This window comes from Seriola lalandi, unplaced genomic scaffold (genome assembly GCF_002814215.2).
Source record: "Seriola lalandi dorsalis isolate HSWRI2012SDOR001 ecotype SW California unplaced genomic scaffold, Sedor1 jcf7180002054872, whole genome shotgun sequence".
NCBI lineage: Eukaryota > Metazoa > Chordata > Actinopteri > Carangiformes > Carangidae > Seriola > Seriola lalandi.
The window spans coordinates 381490-406701 of NW_019525425.1; the positions used below are offsets into that span (position 1 = coordinate 381490).

At 41.4% G+C, this 25212-nt stretch overlaps 1 protein-coding gene across 1 annotated transcript in view; it reads left to right on the plus strand.

Moving 5' to 3' along the window:
- Window positions 1-1577: 1577 nt before the first annotated feature.
- bnc2 (basonuclin zinc finger protein 2) overlaps window positions 1578-25212 on the plus strand; it is a 164339-nt gene continuing 140704 nt past the window's right edge. The window contains exon 1 of the mRNA XM_087179824.1: window positions 1578-2075. Coding sequence (XP_087035950.1) covers window positions 2073-2075 — 3 coding nt within the window. The 5' untranslated portion in view covers window positions 1578-2072. The remainder of the gene's footprint in view (window positions 2076-25212) is intronic.

The following is a 25212-nucleotide window of genomic DNA, read 5'->3' on the forward strand; positions in this document are numbered from 1 at the left end:
TCAGGGTTCTCCACACACCCACAATCATAACTTATACCATCACATATCTCGTGTTTGTCATAACATAGATTTTTCATCTGATAGTTTTGCAACATGCTAACAGCAAAGAAAAAAAGGTCATGTTGCGCTTTGATGTGCAGTTCATGTCATATTACTCATCCAGAGGTCCACTGGTGTCGATCAACACTGCTGAATAGAAAACACTTCCTGAGACAAATTAAAGCAGCATCAAGGCATTTGAAGTAGGCACAAAATAGATTCAAACATTGTTATTTCCTACACAATCCTTTAAAGGCTTTTTGTTTTGTTGCTCACATAAGTATGTAATATCTCATTTAATTAGCAATCTAAGCCCTCTGACAAACAGGCATATGGTCCTCGCTCTCCCACGGCCTTGGCCAAGGAATGAATATGCATATCCAGGGACCTCAGTAGCTTGTTACCCTGGAATGAATTCTACACAAGCCTAATCCCTGATCTATTATTTACCCCTTGACCAAACATGCAAGTGGGGCTTCCAGACGCTTGACTTGATAGAAATGACTGCCCTGGGACTCGGCTGCCTCTCTCACCCCAGTGGAGGAGCCAGGCTGAGGCAGGCAGTCACTCTGAGGAGCGCTGCATGTCTCTCTTTCTGCTCCACTCTATCCTCAAACACACACACACACACACACACACACACACTCAGTCAGTCGAACACACACACACACACACACATCATACCCACACACCCCTCACTCCTTCAACTCTTCACTCTTGAGATGTCTCAGTCAAATGTTCAGCAAATCCTCATAAAAACAAGTGCACAATGAAACTTTAATGAGCGCGCCCACTTCTTCTGAGGGATCTGAGGGACACAACTTAGGAAATCAGTGTCACATCCCTGCAGTACACAGAGAAAACCATAAACTTATTTCCAAGTGCCTAAAACACGTGCGTGTATGTGCGCGCGCGCGTGTAGGTGCGTGCTCGCGCGCCCGCAGTGGCGTGCGTGTAATGTACCAGAGAGGGCAGAATAAGTGAAAAAAGTGAAAGTTTGCTGAGTATAAAATGAACTGCTGTGTGTATGACCAAAAAGTTCATACAGCGTTCAAAGATGGCAAGAAAGTAAAAAACCATTTGTATGTGTTTTTATTATTTATTGTCTGTTTGGCCACATTTGAACAATTTTCTTACTGTTTTCCAATACACATTATTTCCACCACAACAATATATCTGAGCAAAAAAAAAACAAAACAAGCAGAGGCAAAATATCAAATCATCATTGCTGCTTTTCAGGAGTTTCCACGAGCTGAAAGGCGCGACTCTTTCCCATTTCTTATCTCGGGGCTAAAGGTTTTTGGCACAATTTAGTCGCGCACAGATGTGACTCTTCATCCTGACATAGCATCGAAAAACCAGCTCATCGGGCACAGAGAGTCTTTGGACCCACAATCGCTCGGGTTACAGTCACACACGGCGTGTAAAACACTGGTCTGATTCACCCAGCAGAACACAGCAGCCACCTTCTCCCCAGCCCCGGACCGTCCGCAGCTCTCCTCGGCGCACTGCGCTGACTCTGCAGAAGGAAATCATCGGGGGAGTGTAGGAAGGCGTTTTTTTCTTTTTCTTTTTTTCTTTTTTTTTTTTTTTTGCTTTTTTCCTCAAGGTAGGACAGGCAGTTACAACCCAGCGTCTGGCTGTCAGCGATCCCCACTGTCTCCTTGGCTTCAGTTTACGGTTTGGGAAAAGAAGAAGAGGGGACGGAGAGTCGTGGTCGTGCGTTCCTCTCCGTGAGACCGACGCGTTTCCAAACGCCCTGACGCGCGTGTTTCTCAGTGAGGCAGCCCGGACACAGTGATCCTCAGGTTTAAAAAAATAAGAGCGACTGTTTTCCCGCGTTACACCTAAAAACTGTCATAAACGGCGATGAGAAGTTTGTGAAAAGAACACCGACCGCGAATCACCTCAGACAGCGGACAGCATTGAAGAGGAGAAAGTTCCCCACTTGAGGGCGAAATCAGACTTTTCTGAGGACGCCAAGTTTGAGAAGTGCCAGGAGCCCCGGGGTCTGTGAGATACAACATGCAGCAATGGTAAATATGAGTTTTCTGCTCGTGCTTACTCAATTTCCTCAGCTGAAACACACCAGGAGAATAAATTCTTGAAGTTTTTCTTTTTACAACTTCTGTGTTGACCTGTCATCTAAGAAAACAAGAGCGGACAAAAAGTTTAGCAAGTCTGTATGAGTAATTTCTTTCAGTTCTTTTATTTCCCTGTTTGTTTTTCATTCAAATGACTCATCCACTAAATATGACTATATGCCTGCATTTATAAGAAAAAATAATTTCCTCTGCTTGTGTTGATTTTCTCTTTACTTTCTCTTCCATCTTTGTCTCACAAAATCACCACTGATCACTGTGTATTTTGCTGTTAATCAGAAATAACATTTAGAATCTGTGACATTGACAAGTACTGTAACAAAATAGTCCTTTACTTCATTTAACATAATTTTATAGTTTCCTTGAAACTGTTTCCCAATTCTCTGCTCCCTGTGGAGGAGTTACAATCTTTTACCTGAGGTCTGAGAGACAAATCGTCAACTCCAAACACAGTGTAAAGATTTTTAAAATAGTTTTGTTGATTTTTGACATGATATTTATATAAGTCCCCTCATACTACCTGTAGATTCGGGCCGTCACATTCACAAACTCATACAAGCCAGTGACTGCTAGAATCCAATTTAGTTCAATGTCTTTATAGAGCAAACACTCATAAATGGGGGTGATAAAAATGTATAAAGTGTGTTTACTAAAATAAATGTGAGCAGACTTCATTTTATAGACAGCAGCAACATTTGCAAAGTTATGTTTCAGGCCCAAAACGCCTCAGCTGAAAATCCTGCTTCACCTTTCTGCAGAATTCCTTCTTGTGTTGCGTGGTATTTTTTTTTTCTGCAATCTTTTACCGGTTTCTTGAAATATTCACAGTTTCCTTTCAGTTGATGTCAAGTTGGTTTGCGGTAGTCTCTATGAAAAAGAAAACCAGACATGTTTAATGCAAACAAAGCTGTAGATCATTTTAATATAATGCTATTTATTGGAGCTGAGCAACACTGTGATCTGACAGTGTAATTTTTCTTTTCCAAAATACACTTGCCTTACAGTGCCCCACAGAGTTCTTGCCTGTTTATGCGTCCCAATGTTACGGTTCACCTCTAAAAGGAAACTCGGGGAGCTCATGGGTAACCTGTGACAGTGAAACACAAGCAGAAGCTACACAGAGGCATTTCATGTCAGTGTAAGACATTTCAGCGCGGACATATGTGAATGCTTCAGGAGACAGAGAGAAAGAGGGAGAGGGGTAGAAAAGGAGAAACAGTGAGAGAGAGAGAGAGAGAAAGAGAGAGAGAGAGGGAGAGAGATTGAGATGAATGGCCCAACTTAAAAGCACCACAAAAGTACCTTCACACTTTCATCAGTGAGATGTGTGTGAGATTAAAGTCTAGCACAGTGTTTTGGCCTGGTCTGAGTGTGTGTGTCAGGGATGTTTCATGAGCTTGAGCTGGTGCTGCTACTATAGTGAAGAATGCCAATTTACATTCCAGGAGTGTCATTTCATTACTTTTATCTCCATGCTGCTTTCTTCCTGCCAGGGCAGTCAGGGATCTGGATTTCCTTTATAACATAAGTCACACAAGTTAAAATGCTGGTATTCCTTTTTATCTGTGTGTTTCTCTCTCTCCCTCGTGTGTCAGATAATTATACACTTATTACATTCTCAGAGTTGCTGACAGAGAATAAGTGCTGGTGTTGCCGAGAGGAAAAAAAAAAAAAAAATATATATATATAAATATATATATATATATATATTTAGGAAAAGCAAGATTGGACAACAAAACTCCAAATAAAATAATGGGGAAAATGTCGAGGTAAATGTCCTCGTTATGCAGCGAGCAGACGCCCGGTTCAGCTTATATAGCACTGCTACGTGAGGTTAAAGAAAAAAAGTTAAAGTTGTCAGTGAGGGTGCAGCTAGGTCGTGATTCCTCTGGGTCTGTAGGAATCAGAGAGGGGAGAGTGTGTGAGAGTGTGTGTGCATGGGGTGGGAGCCACTGGTTAGTCGGTTCAATAATCTGCTGGACAGGTAGGCCTGTGACGCCCCCCTTAGAGAGGCTGCTAATGAAGAGAAAGGCTGCTTAGTGGTGCTCTGCTCTGACCTCACCAACCCTCCCTGTCCCCCCTGCTGGTTTCCTCTGATTACTGCTCACATCCAGAACTCTTCCCTCCTCTTCACCCTCTACTCCATCCCCTCTATTTCCCCGTGGCTTTCTTACTTTCTCATCCGCTTCCTCTTAATTTGAAAAGAATAGGTGCTAAGTGCATAATGGATCCATTGATAAGACATTTGGTGCATTTATTTATATTTTCTGCTCTTGTGAGTCATTGCTTCTTTTTTGTGTACTTGCTTGTGTTTATACTTGTGCGATTCATTTTTGGAAATAATCACTTCTTGACCTTCATGTTCCTCCTCATTTTCTGTGCAAGTTTAGTTATGATGAGACTGCACTCTGAAGAAAAAGAGCTTAACCCCGGTGTTGCACGGGTGAAAGGAAATAGGTGTAAGTGTGGAGCAGGGAGAAAAAAATAAACAAACAAAATTTATTTTAGATGAAGGGGAAATATGGACTTGCACTCATGCCAGCCGGTGAAGATATTCAGTAAAGCTCCCTCCCATCTCCCCCATCTCCACCCTCCCATTTCCCCACTCTCCAGATGATACGCGTTTCTGTTTCTGTGACGCCTCGACATCATCAAAGTAACATTCTCCCAGTGTTTTTATTTATCCAGAGCTGGGCCATCGCTGTACTGATATAGCCCTGCTAATCTCCATCTGTCCTCAGCCCCAATAATCTCTCGAGTGTCTGATAGTGTGTCTTGGCCGTGACAGAAAAGGTAATATTTTGAAAGGGGGAGTGGGGTCATATACCTAACGGTGACTTGAGACGAAAATCTTTGAACAAGACACTGCAACCGAAGCTGTGGGATCCAGCGACTAAACAGAGACACTGTGAAATGTTAAAACAAATTGGATCGCAGAACACCTAATTTAATAAAGAGCACAGTGTGAGACATACTTGATTTAAAACAATATACATATGAGAGGCATAATTACATTTTTTTGCACCTCGGCACACAAAGTTAGGAAACTATATCTTCACACACTTTCACTCATGAAAAATATCAAATTTCCTCTGTGCACATTTTGAAATTTGGTCTGTGTTCTTAACTTTGAAAAAAAAAAAAGAGAAATAATTAGCAGGCGGTAATGAATAGGGTTAACAGTTGTTATGACATGAGCATTCAAGATGTGTTTTGTCTTGTACCATCACACGGATTGATATCTCTAAGAGTTTTAATCTGCTAAATGATAGTAATGTGTCGGTGCGAGAAGATGGATCACACATGGAAATGGCAAGTTAATCAGATTAAAATCAGGCTCAGCGCTACAAGCTGTGTTTAAACTGTAAGCTGATACTCCTACTTACATGTGTTACATTTTTTGTCGTCCTTTTTTTATTTTTTTTTTTTTACAAGCTTCATTTCACATGCTAATCCAAACACTATCATATTCCTTAAGGAAGGAATCAGGAAAACTTTGGTCTCAGAACATGAACACACCCAGTGTGTGCAGAAGCCACACACTCCCTCAGTCTTTATTTGTTTAAAGTGAGAAATGATAGAACACATTTTGCACAACTCAAGCTTTTAGAAATACACCCCTGCTGCATTTTTCTGTCTTCCTAGACACAGCCATGATTCTTACATTTTCAGCTGTAAGTTGGCGTGGCTTTAATTGATTCTGTCCAGAACTTATTACTGGCAACTGAGTAAAATAAACACTTCAGTGTCACTGGGTGGCAACGGTGCGATCGGTAGGGAAATTACATTTCACTTGTAATCCATACGTTCTTCAGCGAGGCTAGAATATAATTCATGTCGACGCTATAGAAATACCAGAGAGCTGGACCTATGTAACGAACAGGAGTATAGTTGTAACCAAATGGCTCAGTTGGGAGGTATAGGGTTATGTGGTATAATTTATATTTTATAGCTCCCTCCTGCACTGACTGCACTCCAGAATAAAGTTGTTCGATTTTGTTCCATGAACAGTGAGTGAGAAAATCTGGGATTTCACTTGTGATGGAAACTCCAGACACCACTTTGTTCCTTGCTTTCTTCTTGTACTTTTTTATTTTCCTGTTGAGTCTCATTTCTTGCCTTTAGATAAAAAGACACCAAACTGCTGCTGTTTCAATGCACAGTGTACATGTGGATGTTTGCATGACTGCGTGTATTTTCTTTTTGTTTTTTTCGTTTTTGGGTGTGTGCATTAGTGGCCCATGCCCCAGTGACTCAAAAGGCACGGAAAGATCTCCTCAGGCCATACAGAGTGATTTGATTAAAAGAGAATAATTTGCCCTAAAGATGTCTTTTCTCTTCCCTTCAAAAAAGCTGGTGGAAGAAATCTGATATGACAAGATAAGTGGTGGCTCATGAAAAATTCCTGAGGACTGAGACGTAGCATGTTGACTTTGGCATCATTGCCCAGAGTGTCTACTTCTTTGCTAGTAACTGTGCTGACAATGTTATTTTTACCTGAATCGCCTTTGAAATAATTCCTCTGGTTCTCAATCCAGAGTTCTCTCATTTGAAATTTGTATATGTTCTGTCCAAAGAGTGGACAAACTCCACACTTCATTCCAGGCATTTTCTTCTTCAGCTGGCCAAAGAACTCTTTAATAGTATGGCCTCACCTATTGTATTTAATGAGAGAATTATTAATGCCAGTTTATTAAGAAAAATCAATTCATCCTAGCAATGCAGTGTTCTGAGTTTGCATGCACTAATTCGACCAATCGCGATAAGTCCAGTAACCGTCTCTTATCAACGATTGCATATAGTGATGTATAAGCTACCCAACAAAAGATATGCGGTTAAGGTTTCCTGATGCTGATGTTTCCTGGTGTCACTGCCTGATACATCACAGGTGAAATGTACTTCTACTTCTTATTCCACTGCTCCGGCTACGGTTTGCAGCTCTGTTCAGCCGCCTCCCGTGAGAGGGCTGAACTGCTCCTGTGCTAAAGTCTAGCGTTTTGTCGACCCATCCATCCACCCCGAGCTCCTCCTTAAGTGGACTTTGTGGCCGTGTAACAACGTCACCTGACTTCCCAGTTTGCTCCCATCATACATTACAGCGACCAGTAGAGAGCTTTGTCACTCTGTCGTGTTGGGGCTTATGCTGTCGTTGCACAAACAACCTATGAGGACATTTTCATGGGAGGACAGTCTTCTTTGTCCAGCTTTCCACTTGAGCCTGACTCCACTGTGTTGGATGCTGTCAGGCTGGCAATATTGAGTGTCCACAGAACCTGTGTGGCTACAGCGCTGATGATTTTTAGGCTCAGAGAAGATTTTTGGAACCAGGGTGTGTGACAGGCCCCTGTTGGCCCCACTATAAACCAGCTGGCTCAGATATTCCCTAGGTTCTTGAAGCCATGCACAGACTACATACTGTGTGCCTCAGCACTCCCTTTGCTGAAAAGTCCAAGATACATGTTCAGCAATCGAGTTTACACCTTTCAGTTTTGTTCACTTCTACTTACAAGTAATTTCTGGGTCACCAACAGTGTGCTGCGTTTTTGGACTGTAGCACAGGCTCCATGTTGCTCCCTGTTTCGTCCTTTAGCACTGGGAGGTTAAGACAGGCCATGGGACTAAACAAAGGGACCTTCTTGGGCCCAGATACTTAAACCTACCCATGTTTTGTGCTCCTTCACCCTTCAACCCAAGTGTGTAAGGCCAGTAAGGCTGACTTTGCTTTGCCTTTTGTTTTCCCTCCTACTGCAGTTGGTGCTTAAGGTTGTAACTTTGTGTCCTGTTTGTGTCATAGTAAAACATCTGGCTTAGACCCACTGCAGAGCAACTTCATTGTGCACAGGTGGTGTCATCAAACATTTTTTGCCATGTGTCTCCTTGAATTGCTGACTTTGTGAACGCTGCCATGGGCATTTTACAGGCAATACTGGGAAGTATTGGTGAATGGCAAAGGGTCACAGTGTGTTACATTAATTTTGTCCCAAACACAAGGCATATAATTGGCATTAATTCAAACAGCTTCCTGTTTTTTTAGGTTAATTTCTACTTTCCAGTCACTTTATTTATATAGTGATTAGGATCATTTCAGAGACATCAAACTATCTTGTTATCAGTTACAGTGAACATTTTGTCAGTGTATTTACGTTGCTGGGATTGAGATTGTTTTGTTGGTGCAGTATCCAATATTTGAGAGTTGACGGTGCTAAGAAAATACCGCCAGGATTAAGAAAGTGAACATGGTGACACTCTTTTGACTTAATATACGTGTCTCACTTTATAAATGACAGCCTAGGTTCAATATTATAAACATATAGTTTTTCAGTGTGTGGACTGGTAAAATGACCAAACAGAGGTTTGAGCTGCTCTGCAGAATATTTCATGGAAGACTTCGGTGCTGCCACGATTTTGGACAATTCTGGTACGTACTCCAGGTTACATTTTTAAAAACTTGTTTCATATTCTTATTGCAAAGTAGAAAGGGAGCAGAAACATTTATTTTCCAGATATGCAATTATCCTTTTTTTTTTTTTTTTATTGAAAATGCTGAGCCTGTGTGAAAGGAGTGATAATGTAACACATTTTTTGTTTGCTCTTTTTTTTTCAGGCTACACAAGAGGACAGAGGCTTAATAAACATGAAACAAGTGCTCAGGCTGTAACAAGTTTTTATGTTGTAATGTCTTATCAAACGTATTTCTGTTTCTATGCAAGACCTGTACAGTGAATAAATTGTATTTCTATTTAACTTTTAAGCTGTATGCTTTTTGTCTTCTTCTCCAACTTAATTTGAGGAGTTGTATGGTATTGCATGTAGCACCATGTTAGATTTTCTCTAATCCATTCTCTCCTGGGACATAAATTCACTGGCCCACTGTGAAAACTACTCTTACTTACTCTTACGCATTAATGTGCATGTTGCCTACTTTTCATTTTATGTCAATGGCTTTTATAGGTCCGAACGTTGAGAGAAAGTTAATGACCCTGTTAGATGGGTATAGTCTAGTAGGCCTGACTATCAACAGAACACAGGTGTTATTAATCTTGAATTGAACTTTCTTCTAAAAGAAGCAAATAGAAATTAAATGTCACTTTCATTTGAGTTCACAGCTGTGGGTATGTGGTGGAATATGAGCATTTTGATCAGCATACACTTATATAGAAATGCTTTATTCTTTTTTTCTTTTCCTCGTCTAACACAATACAAATGTAGTATGCAGCTGTATAGCCCACATCTGGCTCTTGTTGGGTTTTTTTTTAGGTTGGGGATTTGGAAATTGAACATGGGTAACTTTAATCTGTGTGTTCATGTCGGTGTGTAGTAACCAATGTGTAAATCCCATGCCGGCCAGGTCAAGAGGAAGCAGTAGTCACCCTGATTTTTTTTTAAGACTTCACTTTCACCAGGCTTTATCTGACAATGATTCTTACCTTAATCTATTGAAAATATTTCAGACACACAAGTAACCTTGTGGGCTGAATGTATAAGGTAGCCTCTATGAAACAGCCTTCATACAGAGTTTGGACTCTTTGTCCTTGTATGAATCATGTCTTTGATTTTGGATATTACTTTTTAAGAAATCAGTGAAGGATGTCAGTCAGTGCATTGTGCATATGTTCAATTCTGTTGTGAACATTTTCATATATTTATGTGACCTGGCTGGGTCAAGAGGGAGCAGTATTCACCTTGGTTTTTCAAGACTTCAGTTTCACCAGGCTCTATCTGAGAATGATTCTTATCTTAATCTATTGATAATCTTTCAGACACACTAGTAACCTTGTCGGCTGAATATATAAGGTAGCCTCTATTAACCAGCCTTAATACAGAGTTTGGACTCCTTATCCTTGTATAAATCATGTCTTTGTTTTTGGATATTACTTTTCAAGAAGTCAGTCAGTGCATTGTGTCTGTGTTCAGTTCTGAACATCTTCATATATTTATGTGCCCAGTGGAGCATGAGGATACTGAGCTGGGCCTCCAAACAGCATCAGTCATTTCAGCAAATTCCCCAAAATGGCATTTGCTTACGTTCAAATGATGAAGCCCTCCTGTGGCACTGTAATTATGTCTCTTGTATGTCCAAAGGAATAAGTTGAGTGATGTTATTATAGACCTGCATAAGGAGGAGGTCATGGGGGATGGATTGGTCAGCAAAATGTGGTACAGGAGACTGCTGATAGCTTCCTGTTTCCTACCGACAGTCAACTTTGGTTTCTTTTAACCATAACCTTGATCGTTCGTCCATAACCTTAACTACGTGGTTATTTTTGTAACCAAGACGAAGAATTTTAAACCAAACTAAGATGTTTTTCTTACTTTAATTAATTACTTATTTTCATCCAAACCATTCTCTAAACCTAACCAAGTTGTGTTTATGCCTAAACCTAACCAAACCTTAACCAGAGCACTGCCACATCGTAAAAGAGATTTATTTTTCCAACAGTGATTTGTAATGGTTTTGGAAGGCCCTGATGCTCATATGTGTCATTTTTGGATGGCAGATACAAGAAATGTATTTTTTCATAGAAGATATGTAGCTAACCATGGCCAGGACACACCTGCTACCAATCACTGAAGACAGAGAGCATCTGCATTAACATTTTTTGCAATGGGTCTGGACCTCATGGTTTGGGAGGCACACATGGATTAACTCTATAGAACTGATATGATGCACTCTGGTAGAAACGTTTAATGGATTATGCTGCATCCATTGAAGTGTACTGTGCCATGCAATACATCACCACAAACCTGGATGACATGTTAGAGGTCCTACCCTGTGATTGTTGGTGACAAAGGTGGTTTTTATGGCGATAATCATAGTAATTAAGCAGTCCGAGGATGATGGGATTTTGTGTGTTTGTTTGCGTCTTAGTTCACTTTTCCTATTTGAGGGAAACTTAACGCTCATCAAGGGCACATCTGTATGTGTGTGTGTGTGTGTGTATGCCGGCGTGCACATGATTGTGTCTGTGTGTTTTTGCTCACATTTGCGGCTGTGTGTGTGTTTTTGGAGCTGAGGGGAAATCTGCTGACAGGTAGTGTGTCAGGAGGGGGGACAGTGGCGCTTTTGAGACAGACACAAGAGACGAGTTTCAGAGAGAGAGAGAGCGAGAGAGAAAGAGGGCCTCTTTCATGTGACTCCGCATTCCACCAAGGCACAGGCAGAGAGAGGCACAAGACGAGACATGCGTCCCCCCTCGTCACTCCCTCTGCCTCTTCCCCTTCTGCACCCGCTCTCCTGCCCTCCCCTCCCCATCCAGCCTCCACCCCTCCCCTCTGCTAGTGACCTTAACATTTATCAAAGAACCCCATGCTGGAATTCCTCTTCAGCATCTGTGTCCTGGTGAGAGAGAGTCAGACACACACACACACACACATACATGCATGACACACACACACACACAGACACAGACACACGTTAATGACACACACACTGTGTCGCAGACCAATCTGTTTTGAATATTGTGGCGCTGTGGAGGGGCTGTCCTTGTTGTTCCCTGAGCTAGGGAGGGTGGCCTCGAGACACTCACACACAGAGACATGGACACATGCTTGCACACACATTCTCTCCTCCTTCTTGTTTCTTTATTGTACCTCCTGTCACTTTGTCCTATTCATTTAACCTTTCATTACAGCCAGCAGACAGCCCTGTGTGTGTCTGCACAGCTTCAGGAACAATGCCAAAAAAGCCCCACTGTCACAGTTATTAGATTCCTCTGGCCCCCTTTTACCCTGGCAACTCAATATTAAGAGAGCGGGAGTGAAAGAGGGGAGGCAGGATGAGGGAGAGAAGCAGAACAGGGAGCAAAAAGGGGGTGCATGGTTGACACTGCTGCTCAACTCCTATGGTGAAGGATCCTCTTGACTTGTCAAGGACATGTGCCACATGTTGATAGTAGACAAGTCTCAGACAGAACAGTGAAGGGAATGTTAGCCACGTCGGAAAAGAGAGGGAGAAGGAGAGAACGGGCGTGGTGTGACTGTCTTGTGCTGTGGCGATCAGCACCCTGGAGGAGTTAGACTGAAAACACAAACAGTTTGTGGAGGAATTCTGTTTTTAATGGGCAGCCAGGAGGGGTGGTCTGGTCCCCAAGGAAGGACAGACCGGTTCCCTCTCCTTCTCCCTCCCTTCTTCCTTCTGTCTGTCGCTCTGTCTCTCATTTGTCCTCTGCTCTTCCTCCTTACACACCAAACCATATGAAGAGAATCTTTGTTTTATGACCCCTGTTGTAAGCGTGTGTATGTGTGTGTGTTGAGCTATAAATTGGCTATGAAAAACAATTTGCTCCTTTGCATTTTGAATGAAGATGAAGGAATATATTGCAGGTTATTTGATTAGTTTCATACTTTCAACAGCCATTAAGGCCAACGGATAATAGAGATGAAGACAAAATCACGCTGTCCTTCACTCATTCACTCTTCCCTCTATAGAAACCAACCTGATGAAGAGCATGTAGCTAGAAACGTCACTGGTGGATATCTCATTAAAATTACAGAAGGGAGCTGCAGTACTACCTTTATTTTTCTTTATTTTTCTTTAACAAAAACTCAGTCGCTAACTCTGTGGTGAGCAGTAAATTGTAATTTCAAACACTTGAAGTAAATCTTCATTAACCACCAATGACAGGTGTGATGTCACAACAACATGTCTATGTTAAAGTGACAAAGCCCTCTACTAGCCATAGTAATTACAGGAGCCAAAGAGGAAGTCATGTGACAATAGGAACCAGGTAGGGGTGGGTCAACAAAACAAGATGGTAAACCAAGAGGCAGCGTCGTTTCTTTCAACCACGATCGCCATTCTATAACCTTAACCACACGTTTAAAGTTGTAACCATGACAACAAAGGTCCTGTAACCTTAACAAAGTGCTTATCTTCTCTAAACCTAACCAAGTTGTTTTTGTGGCTATACCCAACCAAACCTTTACCATGCCAGTGTCACAAAATAAAAGGGTTAGTTATTATTTTTTCAGCAGTGATTTTTAACAGTTTATGTCCTGCTGTTGTCGGGTCGCTAATTCAGGAAATGCTTCTACGGGTCACATCAGAGGGCAAAAACAAGACGACCTATATGGTTGTTTAGGTTGGAGGACTTGTTGGAAAGAAACCTTGCCTCCCGAAAATTAAAGTTATGTATATTACTAAACTGTTTTCCCGTTTATGTTGTGCAAACAAATGTAATCAGTGGCTGGATTATGTCCGAAGGCAGAAATCTTTTTAAGTGGACATACATTTATGTACCTCCAAGTAGGTGGTCAGGGTGGATGGTGGGCATACAAAGCACAGGACATTTTGTTTAAAGTTAGGGAAATATTGTAGTTTTTGGTTAAATATTAATACACATTGTGTCTCCTGCTTCAAGTCATTGCAGACTTTTTCTGTATTAAACCAAGACCACGATTGTTCCCTAAACTTAGTCGAGTACTGCCAGTGCCCAATATAACCATAAAAAAGTGGTCACAATGACAAAATTGTATTGCATATCTTATGATAAGACAAATGCAATACTTTGTCACTCGACAATTTACTGGTGTGTTTGATATCAACATGTTTTGGGTTTCTTAATTAACATTTCTTCATTATGTTAATAGTAATTTAATAATAAAAATAATATAAGTAATAATAAATGTATTGTATATTTAAATGTAATTTCTGGGACACAAGCTTAGCAGATAGGTAAGGTACATAATATCGCCAATCTCTAGGCCTTCAAATCCACAGTTCTTTTTATCGACTGTTGAAGCCAAACTAAACTTCATTTTTTACCATTTTTTTATCATTTCAGGTTCATGGTAGAATTTCATATGTGTAATGTGAACACGGTGGAGAAATACCTTTCATTTTGTTTTCATGAAGGCCATGTTGTCTCTCCTGTAACACTTGTGAAAGCCCGGTGCAGTCCAGTAAAGCTTGCTAAAGCTGTGTTTAGGTCAGTCCAGCCCAGTCAGCAGACAGCGGACAGTGATGCTCCTCCAGTAATACATTAGCTGAAATGGATCAGGGCCTGGAGTGGAAAGGCATTGGTCACTCTGGTGGGGGGCAATGAATCGCTCACCTGTCATTGGAGATTGAGCCAGTACACACACACACACACACACACACACACACACACACACACATACATACACACTTACACACTTACACACACACACACACACACACACACACACACATACATGAATGAACACACACCATGCACTTTCCCTGCCCTGAAGACAGAGGGGCAGAAACAGAGCAACAGTCTGAATCCGGACCATCAGGCAGCAGTCTTGATGAAGTCCATCTCTCACTTCTGTCATCCCCCTGCACCTATCCCTCCCCCTCTCTCCCCTCTGAGGCCACCGCTCTCTCAGTGTGACTGACTCTTTATTATCCTCATCCCGTCACTTAGTTAGAGAGGTGACCAGCCGTCTCTCTCTCCTCTGTCCTCTCTGTCATCCCCATTTCCGCCCTCTTCCTCTGCCTCGAGGCTGTCGATCCACCTCTCTGCCCCACATCCCTCTAATTCTCTGATTGGACTCTCTCTTTCCCCTCTCAGGGCTGTAATTGATGGTGGTGTTATTGTGCCCACTTCTCTGGCCCTAAAGCTGTTCCTCCAGGTCAGCACTACTCCACCATTTAAGACATGCTGGGAATAGGGTAGACAGTGCAGAGCTTTTTTTTTTTTTTTGTCTGTGTGTGTGTGTGTGTGTGGTGTATGCATGTTCCTGTATGTGTGCAAATTTGTGAGAGTGCTAAAACCAGGGTTACCCATCTGCATTGTCTGTTTAAGCAATCAAAGTGTACCTGATTGGTTTTCAAACTGTTCTTCAAAATTATAAACAATCTTGACATTCCATTCACACTTGAACTTTGTCATTTTGTATAAGGGACAACATTTCCTCAGAACTACATGTTCCTTCTCAAGTGTAGTGTTTGCCCTTGGCCGCCATAGAAGTGCACACAGTGGCTTTGATTGTATTCTTTGTTTGGTGGTCCTTTCTTGTAGCATGTTTCAACTTTTAAACCAATTTGCAAAGCAAAATAAGTGTGCTGTGAAGTAGTTTTCAAAGCATCCTGGAGGGGAAAAGTTTCAATTCTAATTCTTTATCGGTTTCTTACTTGTCACCTGAACAAAAATCAAGGTCCTCACACTCAAAATTCATTTATGTTTTGATTTTTTCACTTTTCATTTGATCTCAATTGAAGCTATCTTGATGTTGTGGTTCTTGAACGATTTGCAAGGTTAAGTAGGACTTCAGCCTGAATGATTCAGTACCTGCAGATATATTCACATTTACTCACTCTCGTTTTATTTTTTCCATAGCTTGCCTTTGTGATGTATTAGGATGCTGGTTGGATGTGTATCTTATCCTGGACCAGATCTCAGCAACAGCACTTAGTAAAACAAGAGATGTAAAGTTTTTTTTATCCACTAAGCTCTTTCTCTCTCTTTTTCTGTCTCTCTTTGTCCCAGTCTCTGTCTTTCTCGCTTCCTCTCTCACTCTAGCCCTGAGTCCCTCCCCAGCACGGACCTTGTATTTATTACCCTCTAAGTAATCACTTTGCTTTCTCTTTTGATAGACTGTTATTGCTCTAACTAGCTGAGGTCCCTATAGGTATTTGGAGGCTTTCCAGTTTTATTAGACAAAGGCCTCATTATTCAAGGCCAGCATTAAGACTACCATTAGATCCATTTGCCCCCTAGTCACATGTATCCAGTTGCAGCCAATTCATATTATAGCCCCTGCACACTTAGTATTTACAACACAAACATACTCATTCCCTTTTGTCAAAGTTAAATATAGATGATATTCAGAAAGTAACTTTGCGGAGGCTGGTGAAGTTTACAATAATGGTTTCTACATAGAATTTTAGTCATCATCAATGTCTACTGGACAGTTTAAAAAAAAAAAAAAACTTGGAATTCAGAGTTTTTGTCCAAGTAAATATAAAGTCTGCTGAAACTGAGTATTTCAATATTTTTTGAATATTTATCCAATTTTCAAAAGAGGATAAAACCAGATTTGAATACAGAGGCAATGCTTCAAGCATCTGGATTGGTTTTTCCAACTGCAGATGTTTGTGAGCCAACACTGCTTGAAGGTGTGCAGCTGACTTCCACAGAATGGTGCCTTACTACTAGTAGCTTGACTATAGCGCGTCATACCTCCATGTCATAGCCCTTTTCAACAAGCGCACATAGTGTCTCTGATATACAGTGAGCAATTTGAGCTATCTGTCCCTTTACAATATTCAGCATTGGTGAGGACCCATTGCATGGTAAACTTTGTAAACCACTTGGAAGGTGGTAGCTTAGTTTGCTAACGTTAGCACCGATTCCCACTAGATCAGCCATGTTATGTCAACACCTGCTGAGTCATCGAACCTGTAATTTGAATCATCACAGGCAGTAATGAGTTACTGAAAAACATACGACAAGCTGAAACAACATGCGAAAGAAAGCAACGGCTAACATCAGGGCCTAGCCGGTTAACTGTTTTGTATGTGCTTTAGAACTGAAGAGATACTACAAACCATTTTAGTGCCCACCCATAGATATTGGACCAATCAAATTACAGGACTAATAACTAAAAATTCAGATCTTGTGGAGAAATCTAATGTGGAACGCATCTTGTTTTTGTTCTTTCATGGTCCACGCAGCTTTGCTATTGTGACATTAGCCCCTTTAATACTGCCTCTTCAAGGCGGGAAAGTTGTGCCATTGTTCCAGATGGCTGTTCTGTACAAAAGATACGGATATGTAATGAGGGCTAGTTGTTCCGGCCGCGGAGGTAGTCACAGAACCGAACTGACGTTGGCATGGAAGGGCTGACGCTGACGCTGTTGCCTTACACGTCACACATCTGCTATCTGAAATCACACACTGGGGCGGCAGTATGCCAGCTCGTTTAGTTCAATATAAACCAGCAAAGCCGGCATAATGAGGGGTCTTCTGAACAGCAATATAGCGGGATCTCTGTTTAAATGACGCTTTCCTCTGCAGGCAGCCAACACGCCCTCCTCCCCAGGGAGCCAAAGCATAAACAAAGAAACAGACGCTCAACTTATGGCAGAGAGGCAAAGAGATTTAAGGTGCTCCAGTTTTGATTTCTTCCATTTCTTTGTTGCAGCTTTTTAATTTCTTTGTAGCCACCTGTGTGTCCAATATGGTGCTCATCCTTCCTAATCGATGGGCCCTTATTGGGTTTCTGCGTTTGGTCAAATATCTCATCGCTTTGTGGCCCCTCAGGCAACAGGATCCAAACTAATAAGAAATCTCCTCAGTCTCTCGGGTTGAGTGTACAGATGAAAAAAATGATTAGTGCTGAGATAGTATGTATCTGTGACCGAAACCAGATTTTCAACAAGTTCACCAAGTTAAAACTAAAGCCTCAAACACAAAAGTTGACATTCTTACTGATCTTGAAGAGGATGTCAGCCCGTGTCCACATTAAGCTGCTTTGATTTGAAAGAGTGTCTTTTTGTCCAAACTAAAGGGTTCTCCCACAACCAAAAATTGACTCTATCAAAAATGTTCTTAACAGTGCAACAATCTCAAAGCACTGTCAATATAGTGATTGAACAATACAGGTGTTGCATTAGGAGTTGTCACAGCTCTGCATTCAGTGGTTCTGTATACAATTTTGCATGTGTAAAATAATTATTTGAATCATAGTATAAAGCACAGGAGTGCAGGAATTGCCATCCACCTAGGTTAACAGGTGCCATTTGCAAGACACAACCAAATTAATATTTTATTATTTTTCATTTGTCTGACATCAATTACGATAAAATATATACATGAGAAGTTGTGTAACAAATGGAAGAAGGGATTCCAGCCTTTTTCCTTTTATTGTTGTGCTTCAATGTAGACACTGAACCTTCTGAAAAAGTCCTGAAAATGCAAGTTGTCTTCACATGTAAATGCTGTTTTCTGATTTATTGTGGACATAGTCTTAGGCAGCTGTGTTTGCTTATCATGGTCGTATCTAAGATTGGTTGCAGCTATTGTTGCACAGGTGGTGCCCGTGAATGTAACCTACTGTACCTGAAGTATTTGTTCATGCTCAAGTTCTTATGACAAAAACTAAAATGTCCTTGATCCTCCATTTTTTTCTCACCAAGATAGACATACAGTATAGTAGCACACAGAGATATTACACACACAAACGGGCTCTCAAACACAAAGAAAGAAATAAAAGGTCTCTTTGAAAGTGTCTCAACATGCAAGGAGGGTCAGAGTAAGAGAGGGAGAGAGAAATGCATTAATGTTCAATGGCAAGATAACATTTACAGTATTTGAATCTATCTATATCTCCACAGTTTATATCTCTACTGTATGTATACAGATAAACAGAGTGTGTGTAAGAGTGAAAGAGAGGGAGGGGTGAGTAGCGAGAGAGAGAGAGAGAGAGTGCCACTTTGGAGTAAAGCTGTCATTACTCCGGCTGGCGCACTCCCTCATAAATACTGATAATGAGATGCTTTCAGCAGCGTAATCATTTGCCAATGTAGCAGTAGGTAATGTGAGAGGAACACTCTCCTTCCTCTGCTTCTGTCTGGAGATGACACAACAGATTCTATTTAGTCATTACCACAGCTCGCCTTATTGAGTGGAACAATAGAACAGAACAGATTTTTTTTTTGTGCAGTTCTGTGGTTATTGCAGGAAGAGAAAAGAACTTATGCAGATTCTTAGTCTGCACCTACTTTGCCTCACAAACAAACAGCCTGAAGCGAAGCTAAAGAAGAGGTTAATATGCAGGTTTTGCTTACTATCGCTCTTTTTGCATTTTTTTTTTTGCTCGCCTAAAAAATGGCAGCATTGGTCATTTGATCATGGGAAATTTTACTAAGAAACCACGTAACACCAGTACAAAAACAATCTGGGGACTGTTTCATTAAATGCGCAACTTTCAAGCTGCTATTTGCAAAATATTCTCTTGTGTTAATTTGGCTGTGGTTCAGTAATAAAAACAGCACTGTCGGATTTGCAGATTTATTATGATTAGTAACAATTATATGTGAAACGGGACGCTGCCACCTGCAGTCTGCCTACAAGCAGGGCTTGAAAAAAGGGCCCCTGATCAGATGGCGATGCCACAGCTGGAGAAGCTTTTGGATAACCAAAACTACAGTTCACATCTTTTCCAGGCAATATGGTTTCTTTTAACTAAGATAACCCTACATACAAAACATTAACAACAGAGGTGGCTGATCAAACAGTGTTTTGAAAGGCAGTGATGAGCCATGTTGTAATCTGACCTGAGAATAGGAAAAAAAAAAAAAAATGCTCAGACGTGTTGCAACATAGTTAATGTCACATGAGGATTGGTAGAGTCACGTGGGTTTATTTGAAAGGCAACGACAAACAACCTGTTTTGTCATTTAAGTTGTAGGATTTGTGTTCACCTTAGAGGCACCTTGACCTCTGTGTACTTAAGTCAAAGAGGCCGGCGGGGATGTCAGACATGGTTTTGGGACACACCTTGAATATCCATGTCAATACATCATCTCTATAAAGCACGGGCAATGTTGCACAGGTTGTTTGTGTGTCTTTATATATGGGTCTGTCTATTTCTCTCCCATCACTTACACCAACAGGTTCACTGTGTGATGTCCTAAAAGAGTTTGGGAGTTTCCCACTAAAGGACGGCCACATTAAGGGCTGCTCTTACCCCTGGCTCAGAATGAACTCACATCTCTGGAGGCATTCCCAGGATAAAATAAACAAGAAAATGTCTTTGAAAAGCAGCCATTGACACTCCACTATATATATCTTTCCTATGGGCCATCACTCTAATGGGTATTCCCTAAGAAGCTCTATGAAAGCACTGTACAGCATGTTATCTTCTGCTGCCTATCTTCCACTGGCCATTATTCAGCATCCTTGATCATTTTAATAGTCCCTCTATACTGAATCTCCCCGACTACGCAGTGATTGGACAAACACTGGTGTCCCTAGCGATACCAGGCGAATACATTGAGGAGCTATTGTGGTTTTCCAGGGCATCGCTGTGTATTGTTTACTGGGTCTGCTTGATTGCCCTCTGTCCAAATCAGAGGGTACAGGCAGGCAGGGCAGAGGTCTACAGGGACGCACTGTGTTGTGGACTGTCCCAACGTGCTAAGAATATTCACTCAACCCATGGCTCTGAGAGGGAACCCGTCCATAGCTCAGTAAACACACACAAACACACACATAGTGGGAGTCATACATTTGTGCACCAGGGACCATATGGCCGTGCATAAATGTTGGGGTGTGTATTTGAGAGTGCGTGTGTGGTAGGAAGCCATGTCTGTCTCCACGTCACAGATAATTACCCCCTGTGTGACTTTGCTTTTCACAGTGGGAAAACACATCAGGCCCTCCTCATTGACAGTGGCACATACTGAACAGCTCCAAGATAATACCAACCATATGCTGGCAACCAGCTAGTCATGGGCTTAGTTTGAATAAATATATACATACTTCTTTTCTTCTGGCCTTGCCTTTTCTTTGCTTTATTATTTAATGGCTCTTGCTCATCATCTCTGACCATAGAGTCACATGGCTCATTGCTAGTGGCAACCAATTCAGTAAAAGGTGAGAAAAGAGCTGCTTTTCTCTGTTGTAATCTTCACCCACCTCTGATTTTTATCTGTTAATCCTTTGCTTAAAACTCATAATTAAGCTAATTAGACACTCTATCTTAGTACAATTGCACCTCATTGGCCAGATAGTGGGACTATTCAAAGAGCAAGGTTACATCTCTGAGTCAGAATTTGATAAATGCTAAAGGCCAATGCAGTCATTCAAGCTTTAAATAGTTTGAGTAGATGGAATTTTTTTCTTCCCTAATCTTCTGAGCAGTTATTTTCAGAGGCGTATGAGTGTTTTGAAGCTTCGTGGAATTCATGTTTCACGGTCGTGGTTTCAGAGCAGGTCTGGTCTTCAAGGCTGCCTTGACTGAGCTTGCTAACCAGGAAGGTAACATTAGCATGTCTTATCAGACCAAAGCACACTGAGGAAAATGTCTTTTTTTCATTTTACAAAATGAAAAAAAAAAGACAGAGGATTAAAGTAAGCCAAAATATTTTTTGTCTTTTACAACATTCTGGTTTAGTTTTATCAGAGAGGTATATTAGTTAGTTTTTGTGACCAAAGAAAGATCAGATTGCTGTTGTCTGTCGCACTCTGGGGAAGGCAATATACGATACCATTTTGTTTTATTCAGCGTTTTTTTGTATTTGAAGAGGGTGTATTTGTATTTCAGGTCAAAATAAATTTAAATTTAGATTTTAGCAATTTTAGCATTTTCTGCTGAAAGTGATATCTTTATTCTCAAAGGAATGTGAATTTTTGGTTCTGACTGACAGTGTTGATGCTGTAATATAGTGCAATATCTGTATGTGCAGACACATATGCAGTTAACCAAGTGGGGACCAACGTCGTTGCCCACTCTCATCTGCGATCTGAGCACTAACATTACTTTGTGAGTCTGCACATTAGTGGCTCTGCCTTCATGTTGTGATGGGTACAGGAATAAGTGTCACTGTGAGCTTTGACAGTCTAGTCATTTGCTGTCAACACAACTGGACCCGTAAAAGAGACAACTAACGCGACACCCCCCCCCCCCCCCCCCCCCCCCCTCCTGCAGTGCTGCTGAGTGAGCTCAGGAGCTGCTAATGACCCAGCAGGTGTTGAAATAACATGAACATAAAGTAACGTCTAGTGGGAAACGGATAATAACGTTAAAAAGGTAAGCTAGGTTATCTAGTTAGTCTAGCTTGCTATCGTCCACTTATTGAGCTGAATACAAACCTAGCAGCGCAATGTGTCCTCCCAAATGTTCAATGTTATAAATTAATAGACCCTTAAATTTAAACAGTCCATAACCAGCACTATATAAGATTGATGAAAAGGTGAAAGAAATGTCTAGAGTCGACGTGTGTAGGCTCCACAGGGCAATGTCATGCTTCACATTGAAGCTTATGAGTTAAGACCAACGCTCTATATCAGTTAACTGCCATGGCAAATGCCCATTCAGAGGCCTGACGGTTAAACAGCGATTCCACAAATATGTCCAATAATGGTTTCATCCTCTTTTGGAACAAAACAAAACGAAACAAAACAAAACGAAACGAAACGAAACGAAACGAAACGAAACGAAACGAAACGAAACGAAACAAAACAAAATAAAACTAAACTAAACTAAACTAAACTAAACAAAACAAATTGAGTTTGATGTTATAGGTAAGCACAGAAAATAAAAGCAAAATACAGCAGCAACAACAGTAACGAACAAACAACATACAAAACAAAACAAACAGGAGAGTGACACTTTTCTGTTCTGAAAACTGATTTTTACTAAAAGGGCAGTTTTCCATGACGCTGCCATCTGGTCCTGAATTTGCAGAAGGTGAGTGAAATAAAATTTGATTATCACAGAAAGATGTTTGGAGAATTCAACCTGTATGTTTGTTTGTGCGTGTAAAAGTTTTGACCCTGTCTCTGAGGGTTGCGGTGACTTGATGTTGTTTAGACTCATCTCCCTGCCTTTTCCCCCCCGGAGACCTGTCTTTGTAGCAATCCCAGCATCCTGCTCACTGCTCCACTGCATCCATATCGCGCTAATGATCATGGGAGTGGACAGCTGCTTAATGCAGTAGTGTCATCAGTGCTGCTTTCTGATAACAGCTCCACTGCACTTGACGGGACTCAAGTGTATCTGCTCCACTCGAGCCCCCCACATTTAGCGGATCGACTAATGTGGTTTTGGAACACCTCGGTAAAGGTGTATTAGATGTGTGCCATATCACATTTCCAGTGTATGATTACAAGACATAACACATTTGGAGTGTATGATTACAGACACGGTTCTTATCATTTTTCATTGGTCATGACGCTGTCAAATTTCAAAGTACAGCTCTCAGTGACATTATGAATATGTCATAAATGATTCTCAGAAGCATTTAGACGTATAGCGTAGGTAGCAGCATAGAATAGGCATAGGTAGCAACACCACAGTGTAAAAATACTGCATGACAAGTTAAAGTCCTACATTTTTAATTTTACTTACATAGAGGAAAAGTATAAAAAGTAAAAGCAGAAGGGCTCCTATCACTGTTTTATTATTAATCTGCAAATAGCATTTTAAGGTGGTAACTGGTCAAGGTGGAAATAATTTGAATTTCTTTATATACTGTTAGGCAGCTCAAGCTTAACAAGTCATCATATTTTATTAGCTAATCATATGTTTTTGAGGGTAAAATCTCAGTTTTGTGATAATAAAGAGATTAGAAGTAGAGGCATTCAAAAATTGAAATCTCAAAGTAAAGTATTGATTTAATAACTGTACTTACAGGAACTGCAGTACTTGAGTAAATGTACTCTTTTGTCGTCAGATCATGAGACTAAGAAGGATCTTTCTGTTTAATTTTCCATAACCACAAATAGAAATTCCTGACGTAAACCTGTGCTGGTTTTATTCTCCTTTTCTCCCCCCATTTTTTTTTTGCCATACTCACGGTTTGGTGACTACCTGGCGACCCATCGTGCACTGGGGGCTGCCCTCTTGCCCGGTGATGGTCACCTGACCGCAGTATATGCAGCCATCCAATCATGCGCTCTCTCTCACACGCCGCTGGAGCGCTCCCGTCCGGTGCAGCTAAAATAACAGCAGAGCAGTTGGAATAATAGCACACAGTACAAGTTTCATAAGAGTGTGAAAGGTATACCCGTTCAAGGTGAACATGGGGAATCTTCTGGCTGTTTGCTCCTCTCGCATGTGTGTGTGTGTGTGTGTGTGTTTGTGTGTGCGTGTGTGTCTCTTTCTGCCAAGTGTTACCTTAAAAGGCCACTTCACTCAAATCACATAAACACATACTTTCTCATTTACCTACCCCTGGTGCTATCTAGCCATGCACATAGTTTTCAACTTCAACTTTATTGTTTTTCCAGGAAAGGACAGGAAATTTGGCTAGCAGGCTGGCATTAAACACACAGGTCTCAGGAATACACTGGTGACTGCACCCCCGCCTCACCTTGCTGACCTGTTTTTTATTTACCAGACTGAGACAACCAAATCACAATGCAGTAAGTAAGAACAGATTTAACACAAACTAATGCTGCCTGACCCTTTCACAGACAGCATTGGCATCTGACTTAAAAGAAAGATTGTTATCAATCCGAGTGGTTTCAAGTTTTGAGATATCTGTTGCCACCCCAGTACAATGGACACAGACTTCGCAGACTTCACCGTAAGCAGTTTTCATTTGAAAAAGTTCCTGCAAAAGAAGTAGTCCCATTAAAACTGCTGTTACTGTGTACCGTGGATTATTCAGTGTAACAAGAAAAGAGATGTCGCAGTTTAATTTATTTGGGGGAATTTTTATGTTTTTTGAATACTGCAAAAAAAAGTTACATCACCTCTTTTGTATTTGTATGACAGAAGCTGAAATATTTCAAAATCTTTGCAAATAAATCCAAAACCATCTACATGGCAAGATAATCCCAATGATATGTTTTTTTTGTAATTTGGGTGATCCGACCCTTTAAATCTGTCACAGAGAGTAAATAGGAAAGATTACGCTGCTTATGTGAAGACATTAGGGGATGGACCGTCGCAGCTCCGCTCGTCTCAGATGCCTGTCTCACTCAGTGCCTCTGTCTTTTCTTTCTTTCCCTTCTCTTTCCTTTCCTTTCTCTCTGTCTCTCCCGTCCTCCCGTCCTTGCAGTTCATATTTCAGTTTGCTCCCAGGAGCTCGCAGGTCTGTGCCAGACGGAAATTCGCTGAGGCTGCAGGAGCCCCCTTGGAGGCCACATGGAGGAGGGACAGGAGGGGAACAATCAAGCCCAGTCCTCCCTCGCTATCCCTCCCTCTCGTTCTCTCCCTCTCCCATGTACTTTTTTCTCCCTTTCCCCCTCTTTTTTTTTTTTTTCTCTTTCTCTCTTACGCTCGTTTCCTCTCTCTCTCGTCTTTCTCTGTCTCCTCTGTATCCAGCCTGCCAGGCTACACAGGTCCTCAGGGTGACTTGCTCTTGGCTCAGGTCCCTCACCACAGAGCCCCTCTCCTCTCCTTCTTCACCCACCACTTCCCCCCCCACTCC